Source organism: Molothrus ater, chromosome Z (assembly GCF_012460135.2).
Source record: "Molothrus ater isolate BHLD 08-10-18 breed brown headed cowbird chromosome Z, BPBGC_Mater_1.1, whole genome shotgun sequence".
NCBI classification, from domain to species: domain Eukaryota; kingdom Metazoa; phylum Chordata; class Aves; order Passeriformes; family Icteridae; genus Molothrus; species Molothrus ater.
This window is the reverse complement of record NC_050511.2, coordinates 36,807,619-36,831,885: the sequence shown is the minus strand read 5'-3', so window position 1 is coordinate 36,831,885 and position 24,267 is coordinate 36,807,619. Positions and strand designations below refer to the sequence as shown.

The window sequence follows — 24,267 nt, the reverse complement described above, 5'->3', positions numbered from 1 at the left end:
TATAAAGTCAGCATCCAGTGCCCTTAGAAATGCAAGACAGTCTGGTCTAAAAGCCCACAAACAGGCTTGTAGTGGTCTGAGACTCAGAAGATGTCTTGGTCTGAGGCCACAGAGACACTAAACCAGAGACTGAACCCTCAAGTGTAATAGCTGACCTTAAGAAACAGTGGAAGCAGAGATCAAGTTAATAAGAGAAGAGGCAGCTCATACTCAGAGGAGGAGAGAGGAAGAATCAGAACAGGTAGCCTGTTCCACAGCAGGATAGGAAAGCAAAGAGACAAAAATCATGAGAGGCAGAAGCTACCTGGTCCCTATCCATGGTCTAGCTGCAAGATAATGTGTAAAGATTTTGCCTGACAAGATGAACTAATTGCTACCTGGTTGCTCCAGAGCTGGAATAGTAGGGCTAACAGTCTGGAACTAAAAGGTAGGGGAACACAGTAGCTAGGATTCTTTGCTAGAGATTGTGGGACTGACAGAGGGATTGGAAGAGGGTCAGCCACCTCCAGCTTCCAGAGGTGACTCCTATTGAGCATGAAGACAAAGTACTCTCTTAAGGAAGATATTGTCATCCAGTGAGGCATGTGGACTGCCACAGCGGAATATATTTAATTAGGGAATTAGAGGTGGTGGAGGTAATCTTCAGCGACATGGACAATAATCAGGCCTCGAAAGATCCAAATAATGTACAGTCCACACAATCTGAGTGTCTGAAATCTATACAGAACACACAGACATCATATGACAGCAACCTAGTAAGGCTGAATTAGGCTTACTCTGTGGTACCAACTTTGTATAGAACAGTTTGCCAGCCCTAGAGATTTACTGAAAATCTCTATTCCCTCTCCTTGATATGGGCCTACATCTCAGCTGTGGAAAGATTGTTACACAAGGTCTAGCAACTCAAAAGATAATGTGGATAATCTCTTTACCCCCTTGCTTGGGCAGGCCAGCATATTGGCTACCATGACCAGGAATTACTCTGCTTAAGGGAAAGGGAGCCATGGGCCCATGACAAATCCCACCCTACAGTTCTATCTGCATGACTGTGAAATGGATATGAGAAGTGGGGCAGTGCACCTATTTTGGTCCTGGAACTTTGCACATAAAGCAGTCTGTACATAAAGGGGGAAGAGGCAGTTTAAAAGGGTCTTCCAGGAAGATTACTGTTCCAGTTGCTGTCAACCAATTCCTGAGATGCAGTAGACCCCTTCCTCTTTCTGATACTGATTCAGTGGACTTACAGCTCTGTGGGTTTGAACCTCATGCTTCTACAATGTGTTACAATCTGCTCTATTCATAAAGGAGCAAAGAAAGAAAGAAAGAAAGAAAGAAAGAAAGAAAGAGAAGGAAGGAAAGGAGAAAAAGGAAGGAAAGGAGGGATAGGAAGAACGACAGAGAGATTAAGTAGAAACATACCACCCCTCCATGCATCTTAATAATGTCTCATAGATCCTCTCCATCTGGTCTTCTTGGTGGTGAGGGTCCCCTGCCAAAAGCATAGTATCCAATGGATTAGCATACATTTGGGCCAAATGGGAATGCCCAGGTGCCTCTCCTGAGGGGAGGCCATGTTTGACACTGTCCCTTGAAAGACTTTGGGTCAGCTGCATCATTTTGTATCATGAACAGTCCTCTGGCACAGGGTCTCAGGAACCCTTCAGGGGGCCTTTGATGAACCTTGATGCCCCCTTAGCTCCCACTCATGCGAATGTCCCATAGATTTGATTTTCTGGGGTGAGGGGCCCCACAGCTGAGCTAACCTGCACAGTGGAGGATGTGTGTTCAATGCCTCTGACCAGAAGTTTTCACATGCACCCAAAACCCTCCTCCCCCACCCTTTGGTGGGAGGAATTTTCTTCAAACCTGGCAATAGACAAGCCTGGGGCCATGGCCTCCACCCTGAACCCACTGGGCTTGGGTCTTCGTGAATGCTCTCCCAGCCTTATCCATTACTTCCCAGGCCTGAGATGCTTTAACCAATTTTCTTTTTTTTTTCACTTTTCTTCTCTCGAATAGCCTTAGTCACAGAAGGCTATTGAACTCACAGAGTTTCCATCGGGAGGCACATTCACTCTGGGCTTTGGTGGTGCTGCTTCGTTGTACAGTTTTGCCATAACAGGCAAAAAATCATTATGACAATGTTTAAGCCATGAGTGATAACATTTCAGTCTCTGACACCATGGAAGGACTGTGCTGGTCTGTTGTAGGATCATACAAATATTCTTGTAGCATAACCTGGCTGTCTGTCCTGAGTGATCACTGTAACCAGACAGAACCCACATCATGGACTATATAAATTCAGTGGACATTTTATGGGTATTTTACAGGACTAGTCTATAGACTAAAGGAATGATATCTGTGCATGAGTCAAAGGATGAGAAGGGAAGAAAGGATGGTTAATAAGGTTGCATTGGATAGTGTGGGGCTTGAGCATGACATAAATGGTGTGGAGTATGAAGTGGGGGTTGTACTAAGTCTGGCCAAGATGGAGTTAATATTCTTCATAAATGCTTGCAGGGTGCCATGTTTTACATTTCTGACTAGTACAATTCTGATAAAAGACCAGTGTTTTAGGTCTTGCTGCAGAGTGTTTGCACAGCATCAACGGGCTGACTCTGTCTATGACACCAGTGAATAGATAGGCCGGTGTGCCCAGGGACAGGAGGAGCACAACCAGGCAGATGACCCAAGTCAACCAAAGAGATATTTCACATCATATGATGTACTCAGAAACTGAAAGGGGAAGGAGGGGGATTTAGTTATGTTAGCTGTCTTTTTGCGCAGGAGCTAATGGACATCAGTCTGCCCTTTGGAGGCAGAGAGTAATTGGTTTTGCATTAATTAACTACCTTTGTGTTATTTTCTCTGTTCTTTCACTTCACCTTCACTTACTGTACAATTTCTGTCTTGACCCACAAGTTTTCTTACTTTTACTCCTCCTTGGGACTGGGGGCTTGGAAGTGAGGGAGTGTACTTAGTTAGGTAAGTTTGTTTTCCTCTTAGTTAGGGGGAGAAAGAAGAGAAAGAGAGAGAGAGAGAAAGAGAACTTTCCTATCTCTTGGAAGTGTGTACTTAGGTGCATATCCTCAGCAGCTGTCCTGTGAACCCAGAAATTGTTTTGAATCTTGGGAAGATATTACTTCGTCAGAAGCATTACAGATATAATTACAATACAGATATTTTCAAAGCTATCAGTGAATTTACAGATAACCCAGGGACTAATTTTTACAAGTTGTGTCTCATATTATCTAATACTATGTATGTAATATGCTAGTCTGTCTAATATTACAAAGTTAGAGTCTCATCTCTTATCTCTTAGCAATTTCCTAAACTGTATTTCTTCAGCTATGGTCTCACAAAACCTCCTATATTTCCTTTTCCATTACTATGCCTTTAGCTAACAGAGTTTCTAAACTATTTGCAGATTTCTTTGTCTAATCACTTTCTAACATTTGCTTTTGTGTTAAACATCAACTTTTGCTTTTTGGTGACATCATACTTCTTTATGGTTTTCCAAATAAGGTGAAAACTTCAAAACATCTGGGAGTCTTAGCATGCAGATACACCATGAGGATCCTGTCATATCACTAGTGCTGATCAGCTGTTTCTCTCACAGTAGATAATAATCCTAGAGACGACCCATGGGGAGAAGAGCTCTCAGCCTTCTGAGAGCATGTCTCCTAACAGAACTGACACATGATCAAATAAATAATTCTTTTTGGAAACATCCCCATATACATTTAGGAAGTACTTATATTGGATGTGCTGAGTTAAAATGTTGACTGTGAACATCAAAAGAAAAGAAATGCAGGTTATTGTACAGTGAAAATCATCTCAAATCAAAATTAATAACAGATTTTATTTCTTAAAACAACTATACACCAGTTGGATTCTGAGTGAAGTTCTGATGCCAGACAAACACCTCAGAAAAACTAATTTGAGTTTTGTCACGTGTGGAAGGAGGCAGTGCTCCAATAAGTTAGAATTTTGTAACATCAACCCATTTTTAAGTTTGCTACCAAATTGATAAAGCTATAGATCATTGTCAGGCAATTGCATAAACAAATTTTGTCTTTTCTTTGTTCTCAAGAAATCTAAATCACAGCTTGTTTTCTTCCTTCTTGATTTTCTTCTGTGACTTGTTTGAAACCTCTGTTTCCCTGGTTCAAAACAGTGTAAAAGCTGAACTTAAACTTAGCTTGAACTCTCTTCCCCCAGGGAGTATGCCATCCACAGCCAAGTTAGAGGAAGGCTAAAATAAATGGGACACTACAGACTCCAGAGCAGGGTTTGCATATGGACAGATTTAATAACTAGTAGAGGACCTGTTCTTGTCTTTACATACACATTTCTTTGCTAGCAGCTATTGTTTCTTGGATAATGCTGTCTTGCATGATATTAAAATACTGAATTGGCTGTAGCTAACACCCAAACTCATTCATATGTCCACCACCAGGACTCTTGGAGAAAAAAATAGGAAGGGCAGGAATGAGAAGGTTTGTGGGTTGATGTAATGTTTCAGTACTGTCTTTGGCTTCTGCAAGCTTTCTAGAAGACTAATAACATTTGGAAGCCTACATCCATCAGTATAAATTCATTCACAAGAACATATGAACAAGCATTCTTGTGTTTTCTTTAATCTTTAAACTGTTATCCAAGTTGCAGATTGAGGACAGCTGTTCTTATTTTTTCATTAGAGAAGTATATTAATCACAAGATGCTGTGATCTTGTAGCTACATATAACAGCATACTAAAGATAATAATTGAATTTAATATATACTTCAATAAATTAGGTTTGGTTGTGAGTACATTATCGCCTTGGGAAGAATGAAACTTGTCAGAACAAAATCAATAGATGGAACAGAAGTGAAGAAATAGCTGCTAGAAACTGCAGATAACCACTTAGAAAATTTGCTATACATACTTCAAGACTTTGCAGTGCTGGTCATGTCTTTTAACAACAAATGAGGTTTTATTTTATTGTAGGAATAATAAAGTCCCTTTTGCCAAGCTGAACTTTTCTTTTATTATCTAGCAGGTACTAGTTATGGATGAAGAACTATTTAGCCAGAAGAATCATGAAGTGCAGATACTGCAGAATCAGATAAAGACATTACTACAAGAAAAGAAACAACAACAGGAACTTTTAAAGGAGGCTCAAGAAACACAAAGATTACAGGTATTTTCCCACTGGCACACATTTATCTGCATTGAACCATCCTTCTACCATGTGAATGCATTCAACAGTCCCTCAGAATTTTTTTTACTTATTACCAGTCAATACTGGGGACATTTTGTTTTAATTAGAGCTGTTTTGCAGAATGAGTTGGGTGCTTCTAGTGGATGTATCACAGTAATATGGTATCTGGAGACTGTATATGAACCTAGCTGTGCCAGGAGCCTCCTGAATAACTAGAAGTGAACCATTCATGCTCTCCATGCTTCCTGAAGCATAACACACAAGTCTCTCCCCAGATTTGTATCATTGTTAAGGAGTTTCAGGACAATTAATAGATTAGGATTTGAAAGATGATTTTAAGACTTTGAAAGATGCTTTAGAATTGAAAAACGATTATATGGATCCTATAGAATGCTTGAATTGAAAAGTTGTGTAGAAACTTATTTTGTTATAGCTTTATTAAGAGTTAGAGTATTGGCTCCTTTTGACTTTATAAGACAGAATTCCATCCTGATGTTCTGATCATTTACCATTAGAGAAAACTGAGTGACACAATGGAAAGTGAGGTAATGACAAAAATATCGCTTGCCTCTTTCCTTCCGTAGATCTTGAATTTGCTAATGAAATTACAGTGGCTAGTACGTGCATAACGTGCATCTAGAATAGTTAATATTCTGCTGGTGTTGCCAGACATGCAGATTACAGATAATTTATTATATGAATTTTTAAAAGAGAAAAGCATAAACATGGATAGCTAGTGCTCTTCTCCTTATCATACTTTTTCTCCTTTTTCCATTTCCTTTCTGATGGCTTGGGGAGAGTCAGTGCATTAAAGGTAAGTAAACTAGTCATGATCTTTTTCTTCCTTCTGTACTTTCTTTCTTTTCTGTCACTTCTGGCTAGATTTTTTTTTAGCCTGCACACCATAGTGTCAACTTACACTGTGATAATGCTTATATAAATTTTGGAGGATACAAGGTAGCTATCACAGTGTAGATAGAAGGTTCTTTCAGTATCAGAGACAGGAAGGAAGCTTGAGAGCTTTCAGGCACCATTTTGGCATTTAGTTCACTAAACTGCCACTTCTGTTTAAAAACATACAATGTAAAGCAAGTGCTTCTGTCAAATTTACATTGTGTTCACAGGTATATATAATTTAATGGTACATGATAGAATAAGGACTTCTAGAGTAGCAGGTATGAGGTAGGAGGTAATAAATGTTTATACACATATGTATTCATGCAATGGGTATTACACTGTGGAGTTGTATGTGAAATTTTATCAGGGACAAATAGTTTCGAGGTGGATCAGTTAGTTCTTAATATGATATTCATTATATATTCTATTTTCTATGGCATACGAATAATATGTATTGTATTCCAACACAATGTCAACTTGTAAAGCATTGTTTGTGTTTGGAAGGAACTTTCAATCTAAGACAACAACATAAAGAATGAATAAAAATGTGTTACTCAAAGTAGAAGAATGTAGAATGTATCGTGAGCTATATTTCAACTTCCCTGTTGTTGCTAGGCCAGATTTTAACCATATTCAAAAAGAGTCAAAAATGATAGAGTGAGTTGAATAATGGATATAATCTTGGCCTTATGGACGAATCAGTTTAGATAACATAAGTTATCTAAGTACTAAGTAAGTACTTTTGAACCATGTATGGAGAATGCTGTAGGAAAAGCAGTTAAGGTCTCCAAACTAGCATTATCAACAAACCTGAGGCTGGGTGGAAGAAAAAGTAGGAAGTGAACCTGGATCATGTACATGTTTAGTTTGTTAATACAAGTAATCTTTTAAGTGGAATTGTACAAAGTGGAAGAGGAAGCCCATATACATGTTTAATTAATAAGACTCAGACCATAAGTTAATTTGAAAATATTTGTTTAATTCTCATTTTATTTCTCCATAAACATACATATAAAGCAAGCATGAGCTCCTAATTATGTCATCCACTTCTCACTAGATGCCTGGATAGGCTAACGTATCTAAACCAGGTGTGCTGAGAGAGAGATTTCAGGTCAGAGTCACAATTTAATAGAAAGGTTAATATAAATGTAGTGATACACATTAAAACTGGCTTAGACCCACAAAGTCAGATTACAACCTGCCATCCTATTGGCCAAGGTGGTGGTTGCAGTCCTATCAAGTGGTGATTGCAGTCCTGTTGAAATGATGGTTGCAATCAAAAGTGGTGGTCCTGTGGAAGTTCTGGGCCTTGTCTGGATCTGTCCAGGTGTGATGGGGGTTCCAAGTTCCCAGTTATGTATGGTGAGGTTCAAGGAAGAGTATTCAGCACCTCTCCCAGGGTGGACATTTGCACAATGGGAATGATGTAATCCTGAAAGTCATAGGATATTTTTGGGAATCCTTGGTGGTCTAAGTTGTTACAGCTGTCCATTATGGTGGTGCTGGTGAGCCATTATGGGCCATTGGCAGAGGTGACCCCCTCAGGATGGGGGAGGGTCATCGGTGGGACTGTGCTGGTGTTTCCCCAGAAGGAGTTAGCACTGCAGTCATTTGTGAAGAAAAAGAAACACTCCACTCCTCAGAGGGTTTGGCTCTTCTCCCTTATCTCATTTAACACCCAGCTTGTAGCCTGAGGTGTCAGCTGGTGAACTGCTGGGCATCTACTGCAAACGACCCATCATTAACAGTTTGTCAGAAATGACATAGAATACTCAATTCGGTTACACCCCACACTGGCACTCTCTCTGCAACCCAGGACACTCAGGTAGGTCGTTCTGAACAAAAAAAGTGTCTAAACTTTATTGGATTGGGGAGTGGGAGCAGGGAGGGGATTCTGAGACTGATGATATGTCATAGAATTCCCAGTTCGTTGCAGAATTTGCCTGTGCCTTGTGCAATAATTTAGGGTCAGTGGGTGATTTACAAGATTCATGACCTTTGTGAGGAAGTTGAGAATATGATACAGTGCTCAGTTTTGCTTTTGCTTTATTTTTTTTCCCCATGAGATTGAGAAAATGGTGGAACAGCACATAGTCATTGATCAGCTAAAATTGAAATTAGAGAAGTTTACAGATGTGAAAGCTTTAGATTTCCCAAGTGCTTATGAAGATGGGCCAGCTGTCATGGCATTTGCTAAGAGGGGCTATGGCGTCCCAGTAACAAAAAACCTGCCTTCAGAGACAGAGATCCAAAAGGTAAGGTCTACCCAGATTTTCCCCTTTTTACTTTGTAATGATTATAGGCCAATCATTAGACATGACATGATAATATATGATGTCTTCCTCAGATACTGCTGCTTAACTTCCCACTGAAAAACTAGTTTTGTAATATTTGTTTATGCCACAATTATCCAAAATGTTTAGTCTTAAAGTTTCCACCTACAAGTGCTATGGCTGATGTTTTCACCCCCCCAGCTGGTTTTCTAGGGGCTTTGAGGGTTCAAGTTTGAAACATTATAAAAAATGAATTTTATTCTTACCAATATGTTGAGTACATGGGATAATGAATTGCTACCAGTTCCCTCTTTCACATTTGGAATGAATGACTCCTCTAGGTTCTTGCAAAATGTTTTGTTACAAAGGTACTCAGAGTTATTATAGAAAACCTATGTAATTGCTTACAAGCTCAGGTGGTGAAACATTTTTTAAAATATGAGTAATGAATTGCTAAACTATTGCAAGTATTTTTACCCATCACTATTTTTGTGCGCTTTTTGACAGGGGTATACCAGGCTCCCCATCTTGTCTCTGGCCCAGATAATAGCAGAATTCCATATTCGCAGGCAGATTAGACTGACCGAGTTAGAAGATCAAGATAAAGTCCTTCACTGCCACCCCTCTGATCAGAGTGATGAAGAGGAAGACAATACAGGCAGCGAAGAGAAAACCTCCTATAAGTAATTTTTTTGTTGTTCTTTAACTTTTGTTACAGAAAAATGTATAGCAAAGGTAGTACTAGTGCCTAATCCTTCCATGATACTCTTACAGTGAACCTGTGGGACCTGGGCATACTGCAAAATAAGTTTAATATATGTAGGTTTAGAAAAGATTGCATAATCCTTGCTTGTGGGTAAGAATCTACCTTGAATACTGGGGGATTGGGTGATGGTGTGTGTGGGAGTGGTGTGGATGAGGAAGAAGGTAAGAATGCTTTTGTATGTTTGAGCTTCTTCTCTGTTAAGATCATCTACTTTGCATGATGCTTAAAGAAAAAAAAATCCCTGTGCATTTGCAGAGTAGTATGTTTATTGTTCTTTCATAGGTGTTCCATAAACCAAACATGGACACAAAATCATACTTCTCTGTGCTTCCTTCCTGATGTAAGTGACATGAAATGTCCAGTAGACAAGCCTGGTGTGTCCAATAAATCTGCGCTACAAACCGACACAACTACAGGTATGATGGGAGTCATTAGAGCAAAACTTACTACAGTATCAGAATATGCAATAATGGCTTTAGCACATGTAATTAGTTTTCCCAGAAAAATACTGCATTTGTTACAAATATTTTTTGGTTATAATTCAATGTAGGTTTTCCAATTTCTGTTTTTCTTTCCCATTCTGAAACTGATGTTAGTAACCTCTAAGTAATGCCTACTAGCCAGAAAGCAGTTCACTTATCAAAAAGCTAGTCACATATAAATCTTTAGTACTGCTTCAATGAAAGAAAATGGATGCTATTATCTTACCAAAAATACTGAAGTGGTTTCTGGAATATTTTCCAGACTTAAGGTCCTGAAATGCAAGTGCATAGCATCCTTTTTTTTTTTTCCTGTTTACACACATGGCAGGGTAGAATACCCTGCTTTCTTCTCTCTTTTTGATTCTTGTACTTCATATGGAAGAACTGCACACAGTCGATATTGCAGAGCACTCCTTTTGAGTACAGCATCTATTCCAGATTTTATAACTCTATTTTGCTTTGGTTTTTTCAAGGTGAAGAGATTGACAGCCTCCAGAAAATCCATGTTTTTAACATGCAGAAGTTAAAGAATTCAGAGTTGAGACTTGCTAAGGCTGAGCAAAAAATAAGAGAACTTGCACTTAATATCAAAAGGAAAGAGGAACTTATTAAGGAGTTAGTAAGAACAGGTAACTATCTACTGTAGGAATACTGGATACTATAGGCAATTAAGATGTTCTGAAATAAAGGAAAAGGCACTGAAAACCAAAAGTCCTGTATGTCTTAGTTTTTACATAATCATCTTAGACAAAAATACTTTTAACAACCTAAAAATCAATAGATTTTGCTAATTACTTGCTGTGATCACACTGAAAATTTTGATTACAGCCTACTCTACTATGAAGATTGATTGTTAAATATTTTTTGTGCTTTGTTGATTATTGCTTTTATCCAACAATAGCATAATTTTTAATGTATGGTTAGTGCTATCTCTTTGTAGATGTGTATTTGTGACATAGTATCTGGGATTGGAGAAAAGATACATGATTGTATCTTCTATATGCTATAACAGTAGAGAAATGGGAGTCAGAAGTGGATAAAGGAAAAAATCAGAGACCCTGGTAGCATACATCCCTTACACATCTGTCCTGATAGAGAAACTAGCCTTGTGATGACAGGAAGGATCTCTTTCCTCAGCCCCTTCAATCACACTCTTTTTTTTTATTTACCTTCTCTTGAGGTGATCTGAGAAAGGTTCTGTGCCATCCCAGATTGTCCGAATGGGACACGTCACAGAGTAGAAACACAATCCAAGATCATATACTAATTATTAAGCTGAAAGTTGAGTAATAAATTAATGGCATATTTTTCTGGGGGAAAAACAAAATTATTAAATACAGGATAGCCATTTTGCCAAAATATACAGTAGGCAGAAGAATTTAACTCTGGCACTCAGATGGCACTTTATTTGGTGGCATGAGGTGACTCATGAAATGTTCAGATTTAGCACTCTCTTTATGGCCATTTCAGAGTTAGAAGGGAACTGCAGGTTCCTTTAGTGTTGGAAAATGTATCAGAAATTACTGACTTAGCCAGAACAAAGTAAGTAATATTTCCACTCCAGACATATTACATTTCAGCTCATTATCATGTTGGTTTTAAACTATTTGTATATGCTGTCTTTAAGGTAAGGATGCTCAGTCTGTAAGCAGGCAGTATTCTTTGAAGATAAGTATACTGGAGCAAGAAATTGAGCAGGCCAAAAGAGAACTGGCTGAAACACAAAAGCAGCTTCAGGAGCTGGACAGTAAAGAGCTGAGAGATATTCCTGAGAAAGTCATGTTACAGAAAGAGTGCCAGAAGAAGATGGAGGCAGCTAAGTTGAAAGTGCAGGTATTTCTGATCTGATTATGATGATTTGCAAATCTCTGTCTCACTGTGTGAACTTTAACACTCTGTAAAATTTTTACCTGTTTTACATGCTGGAAGCTGGTCAGATTGAAGTAGCTAGTGAGAAACTTAATACTATTACACTCAAAATGCTGGTTAACATCTACTTGGTTAGAAACATAAAATACCTTCTTGGTATGTAAGAGGCTAAGAAAGTATTGAGAGGTATGAGATTTCCATACATCATTGTATATAGTCCAATAGAGGAATTTATCCAAGAGTGGGCATTACAAATATATTACTTGCCTTAAATAAAATTAATGTTTTATGGAAATACTATATAAATTGTAGGTCTGAGCAAATCCCTGTGATGCCTTGCAAGATCAGGCCCACACAGGCATATTTGTTTGACACTGACCTTCTATTTTTAAGTTCTGTTATATCTAAGTTAGTATTCTGTATAGGGTCAGCTTAGGTGCTCTGTGCCTCTCAATCCTAGAATGACAGGTCAGAAAAGTTCCATACAGAAAGAGGGAGTTTGCTTATTGACTTGAGCTCAGGACCAGCATTCTGACCACCACTATTCTGGCACCAGCATTCTGACACCATTGTGTCTTGCAAATTTTCCACAACTGTGGTGTCTGCTAGATTTTAATACTTTTACTGTATTGCCAAGCATGAACTGTACCTTTGCATGTTTAATTCAGCCTGTGCCAACTCCACCAGATAGCTCAAAACTACAGTAATAACAAGTGATTGTTTGGGCAGAAGTTAGTAAATCTTGGTGACCCTAAGAATTCAGTGAAATAAAGAATGAAGCTGAGTCATATTTTAGTTACAAGTTTTCCTGCTCTTAAGCTGAAATTTGACATGAACATTCAGACCTTACAGAAGAAGCAGCAAGATACCAAGAATTTGGCTTCATTATCTAATCAAAGTGAGAGAGAAGCAAGAGAACTTGAGCAGAAAGTGGCTCAGATGAAGCATCAGCAATCCCAGATGCAAAAGAGACTGTGTGAGGAGAGTGAAAAGAAGAAGCAACTGGAAGCAGAGCTTCAGCAGGACCAGCAACAAATTAAAGTAGGATTCTTCCTGTTTCCCTATGACAAAGATTAGGATGAATAATTTTTGCCCCTGCTTCCCCAATAAACTACACTACCAGGCTTTCCCTTATTTTCAATAATGCCTTAATGAATTTCTTGATAAATGCACCAAAGAAATTGTCTACAAACAATTTACATTAATCTCCATTTTACCTTTCTCTTTCAGCTTTTTTTTTCATTTTATTACCTGGTGTCTAGTTCTGAATTGCAATTTTATAAATAAATTTAGAGTCAGTATTTCAGATTATATCTTGGGGGGACTGTCACATGAAATGTATTTGACTGACTGATGTAGGAAGAATGGTGCTTTTTGTTTGTTCAAAGGAACTTCAGCTTAAGATGGAGCAACAACAGAAGATCCTTAAAATTAAGGATAAAGAAATTGCTGCTTTTAAAAAGAAGAAAAAAAATTCAGTGGGAGCTCCACAGAAACTCCAGGTAGTTAATCTATTCCAAATATGCGTGACCCCTGAAATAAAAAAATCTTTCTTCATCTCTAGTCATCTATTTCTGTAAACTATTTGAATGAAGAGTATTCCATCATAGTTTTGTCTTTTTTTTCTTGCTCTAGAAAAAATAGGGAGTAGAGCCTAGCAGCTCTTGTACTGTACTCTTTTTGAATGAAAGAAAGGAGGGCCTTTAGTGTCTTCTCTTTTTTTCGCCTCCTATAATTTGTCAAAAATACTGATTCAGAAACCTGTGAATTCAGCAGATTTGGTTATCCAGCAGGTTTGAGGGTGACCTTGATGTGCTGTGTTTTAATTGTTCTGTGCATTGTTCAGGTGTTTTATTTTGTTTTGGTTTCTACTCTGACATAAATTACAGTGGTTTCTGGTTTTGATTGTTGATAACAGGGTCAGAAAAGTATGTACCCTATGTAGCAGTGTCACCTACATTATTTCAGATGTGGACACTGAAATATGAATTACCCTTAGTCTTTAAAGGTGAAAAGAAATTGTAAAAGTTAAATAAAAGAAACTTTTAATGCCTTACAGGAATATATCCTCTGATAAACTCTGGCTTCAGAATAAATTTATAATGGACCATGCTTGCAGGTCCAACAAAGAGCTGGTTTTGCATTTTAAAATGCAATGAGGATGGGCTAGCTGAATTTTTGTGGGACCATCTAAACCTAGTTACTGTGCTAGGGTAGATGACATCTATTTATGTAAATAGTGTAGAAAATACATTCTTTAGAAAAGATACTGCATCTGATACAAGTTTGTTTATATGAAATGTAGCAATGTAATATCGCTGGGGCCCCTTTTAAGTCAATCCAGTTTCTGTATTATTCTGAGTAAGGATTCTGTGGCAGAATTAATACTGATGTTAGAAATGTTAATGTCTTCTACAGTTTTATCAGTAATTCTGAGGAAAGGTACAGCATAAACATAACATTCTGAGTCAAAATATCCTGGTTAATACTCTCTGGATCTCTCTTGAAACTTTAGAAGTTAGAAGAGCAGAAGAAGTGGCTGGATGAAGAAATGGAAAGAATTCTTCAACAGCACCAACAGTTAGCAGAACTAGAAGAAGATTTAAAGAAAAGAGAAGCCATTGTATCAAAAAAAGAAGCATATATGCAAGAGAAAAGCTACCTGGAAATCAAGAAACTGAGATCTAGCCAGGTAATTCAAGAAAAAAACCCACAAAACTCACCACAGTCATAAGGCTAACTCAAAGAGTGGTGTTGTGGGAGGGCAGATAACATAGCAGAGGAGGCTCAAGGGACTTCCTGTGTCTATACCACTGTGATGCAAGTACTCTGTAGCTTGACCAATTGACATTTAAATTGTAATTAACACAGACAATCATTTTAATTCAGTTTTCCCCCTAAAATTGCAACAATGAAACAAACCCCAAAACCAAACAATTCTGAACTGTGGAATTGTTATTGAAGAGTATTAACTTATATTATAGGATATTTTTGATATATTATTTATGAATCTGACCAAATCTTTCTGCTTTCTAGAGAACACAGCAGGGAAATGTCTTGCAATATTTACTTTCCAGTAGAAAGAGTGAATGCAAAGTATCATTGTCACATATAATGACTAGTGCCTTTAATTTTTATTATGTAGAAAACTACATGTTGAACTTTTTTTTTTAATGCTATCTGTCCACTCAAAGTAAATGAGGTCCCATTACAAGAAACAAGCAATTTTTTCACTTCAGAAGGTGACAGTGTCACCTACTTTTTTCTTACTGGAAAGGAATATCTCATTTTTATATCTGTGGTTGTTGTGGTTTTTTTTAGGCTTTGAACAAAGATAGTATGAAATTGTCTGCCCGCTTAAGTATTCTGGATCAGGAGCTGTGTGATAAAAGTATGCAGCTTCAGGGCAGCACCACTGACAAGTCAGACATTTTGGAAAAAATTCGGGCTCTCCAAATGGAAAGGGATCAGCTGCTCAGAAGGAGAAATAGTATGGATGAGAAACTGAAAGATGGTAAAGTGTTGTCAACTGAAGTAAGTAAGCACCTCTGAGATAAATACAGGTTTTAGGTATTGTTTGATAATAAAGAATTCCAGTCAGAACCTAAAATGTCTCCAAATATCAGGTAAGCTAGAAATAAGGAGCAGAAGTTGGATACTTTTGTAAATAGCAATTTTAGTAGAGGTGCTACGATCGCACCAATTATGTACTGGTGAATGAAGTTTAAGATCAGAGGAACGTAAGTCAGATTGTGTCTTGCCAAACTCTATTGGTCTAAGAGTCATATAATGAGAAGTAAGGGAAACAGAAGTTAATCAGTTTATCACAGCGAGGAATTTTAATGTCAGGATACAGAACAAGCGAGGTATTCACATAGTCACACCCCTTGATTTTTTTCATAGAATCTTGTGAAAAAAGCAAACTTTACCTGAAGGACTACATAGTCCTACAGTGGAAATAAGTCATATTACCTGGATGGCCCATCACTTGGAGTTGATCAGTATCATTATGTTGAACATAAAATAAAATCATAGAAAATGCACTGATTACTTTTAGGTCTTGAGAAGCCATATGAGACTATGGCTGAGTGATACTGTTCCGGAAGGACCCCTACTTGTCTCACTCATCAATGTCTGCTGTGCTTCAGGCCAGGCATTTCTGCCACTTCCATACACAAATCATGGTCACCAAACTCTTTACTGACTGACTGATTAATTCATTAATCTAACAGAAAACTAGCACATAAAAAAATAAAATAGCAGAAGTCAAACTTTGGAGAGGATGAGGGAAGGATAGAAAGAGAAACATGACTTCTAGTTTTGTGATGAGCCAATTGATCAACTTCTGTATTGTGACAGGAAAAGACAAAAGTTCTAGATTTGCACTCTACATCTTGTTTTCCCCTCCACTGTCTGTGCTACAACTAGTTCATCTTACCATAACGTTTAGGTTTGCTCTTGAGAATAAAGTTAAAGATGTTTTGAAAGATTAATTCTAAGCTTTCTTTTTGTAAAGATCTCACTCATGTGTTCCTCTGTAGGAAGAACATATTCTTTTCCAGCTAGAAGAAGGAATTGAAGCCCTTGTAGCTGCAATTGATTACAAGAATGAAAGTATTCATAATCGCCAGCACTTACTTTGGTCATCTTCTCAGAATCTTTCACAGAGCAACCATAATGTAATAGGGAAACTAGTTTCCCTGTCTGCTGCTGAACTCAGAGCTATCATCATCAGTTATTTCAACAAGGTTTGTTTTGGCTAATGAATACTATTTTATCCCACTTTCTATTACTATTCTAGATATTGAGATGGTGGCAGGAAATAAAAATAAATTTAAGAAGCTTAAGCTTTTCTTTAATATATCTTCAGGTTACATAGATCTGTATTAAATTGTTTTTAATTTTTATGTTAACTTAAATAGGATACTTGTGGGTTAACTGTGTACATCTTGTTTTGATAGATTAGCTAGAAATGTGCTACAAATCTGGAAATTACCTTGCCCTTTTCCAGTGCTCTGTGTTGCTAACTTAAGGAGAAACAACATGTTTAAATAGTGTTATTGTATTCAAATTCTTCCTGACTGCAGAATTTCAGAAAGTTTCATAAAGCTCAGGCTGCTATTCTTATTGTATTTTTCCTAAATCTGGTTGTGTTGGTTTAACACAGCCTGGCTTTTAGAGGGGGCAGAGGAAGCCACAGAAGCAGCTTCTGGGAGAGAAAGCTGCTCGAAGTTTCTGCTATGTTCAGCAGAGCCAATCTCTGAAGGCTCTGACAATGGACATGTTGCTGGCCCAATTAGAGAAGTTTGTGATGCCTCTTTGATGACATATTTAAGAAGGAAAAAAAATGCGTGCAGTTCTTCTTTTCTGAGGGCTGGGGGGCGCCGGGGTGGCCATGTGGCTGCTGTGGCCGTGTGGCTGCTGCCACCTCAGCTTGGCCAGCAGTGAACTGTGCCTGCCTGGCCACTTCTAGCCTGCCGTGCCACCGACAGAAAGGCAGGGGCAGCAGCAGCAGCTTCTCTTTCCCTCATAGCCACAGCTATCTTGGCACAGTCCACAGGAAACTGTGCCTGCTTGGCCCCTTCTAGTCAGCTGTGCTGCAAGCAGAAGGGCAGGGACAGTGGTAGTGGCGTCTCCTTGCTGGTGCCCCACATCAAGAGAGGAGCTGAATGGTGCCAGCACCACAGTGGCTGGCATTGCCCATGTGGCCAACAGTGAGGGGCATGGCGAGCATTTCCCCAATACTGAGCCAAGACGAGATCAGCATTTTAGCACTGCAAAACCCCATAAGAACTTTTCAAAGGGTAGAACTTGAGAACAAACAAACCTGCAGACAACAATTTTCTTCTGAGTCAGATAAAAGGAGGTGAAGACACATGAAGAGAACAACATGGTGACACTAAGGTCAGTGGAAAACCTCCTCCAGGAAGAGGAGGTGCTCCAAACATCAGAGCTGAGAGTTTTCTACAAGCCGTGGTGAGGACTATAATACAACAAACTTTCCCAGTACTTCCATGAAATGCATAGGGAGATGCAGAGATCCACTCACAGCCCATGAGAAAAGGTGCTCATGCTGGAGTAAGTAGATGCTGAAAAGCTGTAATTTAGTTGGAAACTTGAACAGAGAGAGAAGATAGAGAAAGAGAGCCCTTGCTTTCAAACTAGAACAGTTTATCCTTAAAAGACTATACCCCATGAACTAAAATGACCCACGCTATGCAGTTTTGGGAAGGCTGCATTAACCGTGGGAGGGACTCATGTTACAGCAGGTCAGGTGGGACTGCTACTCGTGAAAATTAGAACCACACTAGAAAAGTTCACAGAGAATTGTCTCCTATGGGAAGGACCCCAGAGCATAGTAAAAGAAAATCTCCCTAAGTGAACTGAAGAAAAATTTCAAGTGAAAAAACTGAGCAAAACTCTCACACCCTGTCTCTCTGTGCTGTCAGTGGGAAGGAAGGAGGGGCTGGAGGGGGAGAAAAACAGTGTTCTAAAACTTTTATTTTAGTTCTCATTATCCTCTTTTAATTCTGTTAATAAATTTTCCATTGTACCATTTAAATTTGAGCCTGTTTTGCCCTTCGAGTGATTCCTTCTGGGCCTTATCTCAACTCATAAGCCCTTTAGTTTTTCTTTCCCCCTCCTCTGCTAAACTTAGCAGGGGAATATGAGCGAATAGTTTTTTGTGAGTGCCCAGCTTTTAGGCATATCAAACCACAACACCAGTATAAACTGATACTTTGCAGTGTGTGCAGCTATGTGCTTAGGAATCATACTGACATCTGGAAACATAAATATTAAATGCATTATGACATGGTGTCTTTGTGACCTTGGGTGAAACTTTGGTAATTTTGTAAAAAAGTTGTCTGTGGGATGCAAGTTGGAAGTCTGGAAAACAATGTTCTTTCAGTTTAAATTTTGCATAGGGTATTGAAAAAATCCACTAGTCCATGTGATCAAAATGTATGTGTTTTAGTTCTGAAGAGTCAACATGTAGCAGTGGCAAGTCTATTTCCAGTATAAGATTAATTACTTGTAGAGATCCAGTGCTTTTGTATGTTTTAATCTATTAGGCTGAAGGGTAAAAGATTTTCTTAAAATCTCTTGTTAAATCAAAATAAGTGTGTTTCTTTCTAAGATTGTTGGCCTGCGTGAGTCTGAACGAAAATTACGAGTGCAGATTGAAGAACAAGAAATGAAGTCCATACACCAGAAAAACATGATGCATGAATTAGAATCTGCAATTGAACACATCAAGTTGCAGTGTGACAGGCAGCTGACTCACCAGCGCCAAGAACATGAGAAAAAAATACAGTTTATACTGAATAATTTCAAAGGTATTTTTTTTTGGGTGGGGATTATACACCAAGTATTTTCTTTGGTCATTAACAGAGAAATACTGTATTCCAGCTGAAAAAACGAATAAGGTTCAGAGATATATTTTGGCTGTCACTAATTCTATTGCTATGTAAGATGTCAAGGATAGACACATGATGTCCATATGAATGCAAAACAGATTATTTTTTTAAAGCAGTATCAGAATTGTTGTATTTTCATATTGAATTTACAGGTATTGAAAAGTCATGAGATACTGGTTCTGTTGATCTTGATCTTCTAAATACTATTACAACTAAAAGGTGGGATTGGCACAGCCTTTTGGATCATATTTCATGTTAGTTAAAACATGCACATTGCAAGCAAAATGCCATCAAGATACTCTGCCTAGTTGGGCATCTTGATTTTTGACACAGATACTTGGTTCTTAAACTGATTTTATTTCTCCTAGAACAAACTAGTGAAGGTATTGCAGAAGCCCTGAAAGGGTATGAAGTAAAAATCCAGCAACTGGAAAAAGATTTATTTTTCTATAAGAAAACCAGCAGAGAGCTGAAGAAGAAATTAAAGGGTCTTCTTGGAGAGTCATCTGAATAATTATTGTCATCCAGTAAATGTAAGCATATTATCTGATAATGTTTATGCAATTGTCAGTAGACTGTTTGAAGAGTGGTGAACACACAGAACTATGTCAGATAGCTGTTAAACATCATATTTTTACTGTATTAACTGTTCTTCAGGAATATATTCTACCTCTACCCCCATTTCAAGTGAGAGACATTTGTTTATATCTGTAGCTGTAGCTGTAGCAGTGGTGTGCCAATGGTTTAAATTATTGTTCTGCTTTCTCCAGATTCTAACAATTTCAGCATCTACAACCTCAAACTGTTATGGTTAAGGCAAAGGAATTTTGTTCTCTGAAAGCCTCTGAAATCTATTGTTGCTAACGGCTTTGCTATATGCCATGCATTTGATTTCTTAAAAGTTTCTGGGAGGTTGTGAATGAAAAGTGCCACACTTCCAGTTACTAACTTATTTTAACTATTTACTTACTAAAGCTGAAAGAGCATTTACACATTTGAAGGGGAAAAAGAAGTGGTCTCTCTTGCAACTCTGTGCTTTGACATAAAAAAACCCCAACCAACTGAACAAAAAAACCACAACAACCAACTGTTAGTATAAGTTTTTAATTGTTTCATGTCCTTCTTGCCAGAATCCAGATGTACAACAAAGCTATTCATGTGGAGGAGAAAAGAAGGTTCAGTTTCATCACTGTTTCTGTTGTCTCATACCTCTCAATGCCAGCACAGTACCTCCCATACCCAATATATCCTTCTTGGCCTGTTGGTGTTTCTTTTTGAGGCTCAGCAAGACTGGTTCTTCCTCCCAATGGATGCTTCTGTTTCTTTCCACTCAGTGCCATGCCTTCCTACAGAGAGATGCTGATCACACACCTCTACTCCCAGAGTGAATTAGGGCTCAGCCCTTTCTCTCTAGGCAAGATAATGAGCCTGCACATTCATTACTATAAAGTACACCATCAAACTGTGAACATGAAGATTCCAGAGACTGGATAATAAAAGAGGATGGGAAAGACTATTCTGTGTCTAGCATACACAGAAGCATGTAGTTTAGGATATGTATCTATGTGGGCAAACACTTATCCTTGGCAAATTGTCACAGTGGGAAGAAGGGAGAAGGTCCCTGTAAATTTCCAACTTTTTTCCAATTCATATATTTGCAAATTTTATAAGAGATACTCCACATCTAGTTATTTTTCTTTTTAATACATTATGAAACATGTTGCTCTACAATGCAATAAAACCATAATTTGTTACTGGGCTTTAGAAATAATAAAATTCCTGTTTGTATATTGCAGTCAAATTTGTTGAATGTCTTTTGTGTGTTGTACTAGTATAGTTGCTGACTGTTTTTCAATATATGAATAATTTCATATTTGTCATGGTTCAGTTGTTTTTAGACTGCTTACTAGGATACATGACAAGTTAGAATGGTGAGCCTTGTATTAACAGCACCTTCTCAGATGAGATTAATGGCAAGTACCTCCTATGTTCTTGTAGATGGTGAACTTTTTTAATAGAAAGGGCAAAATGTGAGGTGCTGATAACTTTTTACCATATTTATGCAGTAAAACCATGTTGCCTACCTGAGACAAGCACTCAGAGAAGTTGCAAGTTTTAGTTATTTATCTGCTGATAATTTCATTTTAGGTAACAGTATTGGTGTTGTTATCCAGTCAAGAGGAAGCAGAAGTTACTTCTGATGAATTCAAGCGAAAACAGCCATTAACAAAGTTCATGTCTTTACTAACTACAAGTAAAAGTACTTTTTGAAGTATCAGAAAATTCCCACTCTGTCAGTCTGCTCAGTGTACTTTAAGCAATGAATATCAATAGTAATAAAATAATTAAAAATAATTCTATAGTGCTTTACTGGATTTTGTTATGTGCCAATTCCTCATGGAAATTTTTTGGGTTTTGCTTTAGATACTATCTAGACAATGGTAACACAGACTGAAAACGGGGAGGGAAGGCAATTTTCCTTAGCCACTGTAGTGGCTAAGGTGGCTATTCACTGTGGTACTGTGTAATTATTAACAAGCAAATCTTTTCTTCCGGGTGGTGAATCAGATTTCCAATTTCAGTTATAAGTAATAGGAAAAAATATAGCAAAGTACAGGTCTGTATTCTTGTTATACTGCAGCTTTGAAGAAACTTCTCTTAAACCTGAGAAAATACTGATTTTTTTAACTACTTCAGTATTGAACTTAATGTACAGAAATATTCCCAACAATATGTAGCTCTTAAATGCGAGAAAGTCTGAATAGAATTTAGGAAAACAAATAGGTTGGAAATAGGTTTTGGATAACAATACATTTTGGATGCCCCATTCATGGAAGTGTTCAATGTCAGGCTGAACCGGGCTTTGAGCACCTTCACCTAGTGAAAGACATCCCTGCCCTTGGCATTGGACTGCCAAGACAGTACATAACAGACTTAGATGTTTAAAGGTCCCTTCTGACCCAAAGCATTCTGTGATTCTAAAATTTTATGGTCTGTGTCTTGTTTATACCTACCTGACTTTCACCTGGAAAATGCAGATGCCAGCATGTGCAACTACCACAGAAAAAGCTCTTCCATGCCTGCTAAGTGTTAAGGAAAGTGCCATTCTCCAGAGCCAGCCTAGTAATAAACAATTCCTCTGATACTACAAACACAAAGCTCAAGCATTTATTTTGTCCCATGTTAACTCTCAATGCACTAGAGCTATAAAAACGCAGAATTGTTTTTGTGTTTGTGCAGCACTGAATGTGGTACTAAATCCTGGGATCTTAGTGATAGTTGCTGAAGTTGAACATTACAAAATGTTAAACTATGAGTAGGAGCTGGCTGATTAGAAGCAGATTAGAAAACCTCTGTCAGTTACCTGGGAAAAATACAGAGAACACAGATATTAGAGGGAAAGAACCAGAGAAGAGACCAAATGTCGTGAACGGTGGAAGAAATGCCTCACACAATATGCGTGAATAGCAAATCTCAAAGTTTATTGAAAGCTCACACATATTTATATTAGTGTTAATGAAGCTTATACATATTGCAAAAGCTGAGCTCATTATTGGCTAAAGCACACTTAGATCAACCACACCTACTTCTATGCTCTAATGATTATTTTATTTCTATGTTTGCATTCTTATAGCTACTCTACCTAGGCTATCTTCATTTTCTGGCAAGCGATTTTCTCCCCCATCTTCCCGTTTCAGCGAAGGTCACTATGACCTTTGTCAGTGATTGGACACTGGTTGCATAATCCCCAGCTTGTTTCCCCTATCCTTATCCAACGGTATCACATCGAAGTGGCCTTTCTCAGCTAGCCAATTATCCACAAAGCTCTCCACATTTCCCCCGTTTTTCTGTTGAACAAGCATGGTTTGATTAAATGCGGTAGCTATCATCTTTCGCACCATATTCTGTAAGCATATACAAAAACATGGCAAAATTAATACTAACAACAAAGCTACAATAGCTACTACAATGCCAACCTTAACAATAGAGCGTAACTATGATCCTAAGTTTAAAGATTTGAGCCATCCATCAATACCAAGGCCTGATTCTACCTGTAAGTTCCCAGTTAACCTCCGTAACTCAGCTGTGAGTGAACAGACTGTGCATGATCAGAAAGATTCATGCAACACATGCCCTCAAATTCATCACAGCCATGGCCCTGTGCAAGCAAGAGAAAATCAATTGCAGCTCTATTTTGAAGTGTCGCATGGAGAATAGAATCAACATCAAGCAAAAGACTAGAAATCGCTAAAGAAGTTGCATTTGTTTGTTTAGCAAGCCAACACCCTAACCTATTTAAAATAGCATGAGCACGTGCTGCTGATACCCCTGGAGCTAAGAAAGATGCTGCAACTATGGCCGCTGGGGACCAAAACTTTACATCATCCCGGCAGTCTGCTGCAAATGCATGAGCCATTTGTTTGCTTCTACGATGGCGGCGGCTCATGTTCAGTATCATGGACTGTAGAGAGCTTTGTGGATAATTGGTTAGCTGAGAAAGGACATTTCGATGTGATACCAATGGATAAGGATAGGGGAAACAAGCTGGGAACTGAGCAACCAGTGTCCAATCACTGACAAAGGTCACAGTGACCTTCTCTGAAACGGGAAGACGGGGGAGAAAATCGCTTGCCAGAAAATGTAGTTATCTTAGGTAGAAAAGTTAGAAGAATGCAAACATAGAAGCAAAATAATTGTTAGAAGATAGAAGTAGGTGTGGTTGATCTAAGTGTGCTTTAACCAATAATGAGCTCAGCTTTTGCAATATGTATAAGCTTCATTAACACCAATATAAATATGCGTGGGGTTTCAATAAACTTCGGGATTTGCTATTCATCGCATATGGTGTGTTGCATTTCTCCCGCCGTTCACGACAATGGACATGTTAGGTGTAAGTAGAGACAGCCGTCCAAGTGTACATGGTCCCCCGTGCAGCATTGATGGGATACCGGCCCAAGCACGGTCTCCACATATCAGGAAATATCCTGCTGGCAATTGAATAGGGTCATTGGATGAGACTGACACTCTCTTTGTTGTATAATTGCACCAGGCCGATGCATTTCGGTAGACAGCCATGCTGGAAGTTACAACATTAGAATGGTTCTTGACTGACAGCAGGCTTCTATGGTTAAAATGAATGCACGCATCTGCCATCACTGACCCTAACAACTCCAACTCTTGGGGCTCTTGTGGTGCTATAGGAAAGTGGGAAATCCACTGATCCCAATTATCCACACTCGTCCTAGCATTGCTGACCTTACAAGTTGGTACATGTGAAGGGCACGGCCAGGGATCTGCTGGTAATCCAAACAAACAGGTTGTGAATGGATTGCCAGGAGAAGATAATGACAGGCAAAT

The 24,267-nt window shown here is 38.4% G+C and overlaps 1 protein-coding gene across 1 annotated transcript in view; it reads left to right on the top strand.

The window, feature by feature from the left end:
* Positions 1–21,264, top strand: part of KIF27 (kinesin family member 27) — a 29,352-nt gene extending 8,088 nt beyond the window's left edge. The window contains exons 5-18 of the mRNA XM_054517943.1: positions 5,040–5,183; positions 8,168–8,356; positions 8,882–9,057; positions 9,423–9,556; positions 10,096–10,251; positions 11,250–11,455; positions 12,335–12,532; positions 12,880–12,993; positions 14,007–14,183; positions 14,813–15,025; positions 16,033–16,239; positions 18,630–18,828; positions 19,278–19,442; positions 20,040–21,264. Coding sequence (XP_054373918.1) covers positions 5,040–5,183; positions 8,168–8,356; positions 8,882–9,057; positions 9,423–9,556; positions 10,096–10,251; positions 11,250–11,455; positions 12,335–12,532; positions 12,880–12,993; positions 14,007–14,183; positions 14,813–15,025; positions 16,033–16,239; positions 18,630–18,828; positions 19,278–19,423 — 2,259 coding nt within the window. The 3' untranslated portion in view covers positions 19,424–19,442; positions 20,040–21,264. The remainder of the gene's footprint in view (positions 1–5,039; positions 5,184–8,167; positions 8,357–8,881; positions 9,058–9,422; positions 9,557–10,095; positions 10,252–11,249; positions 11,456–12,334; positions 12,533–12,879; positions 12,994–14,006; positions 14,184–14,812; positions 15,026–16,032; positions 16,240–18,629; positions 18,829–19,277; positions 19,443–20,039) is intronic.
* Positions 21,265–24,267: the final 3,003 nt, after the last annotated feature.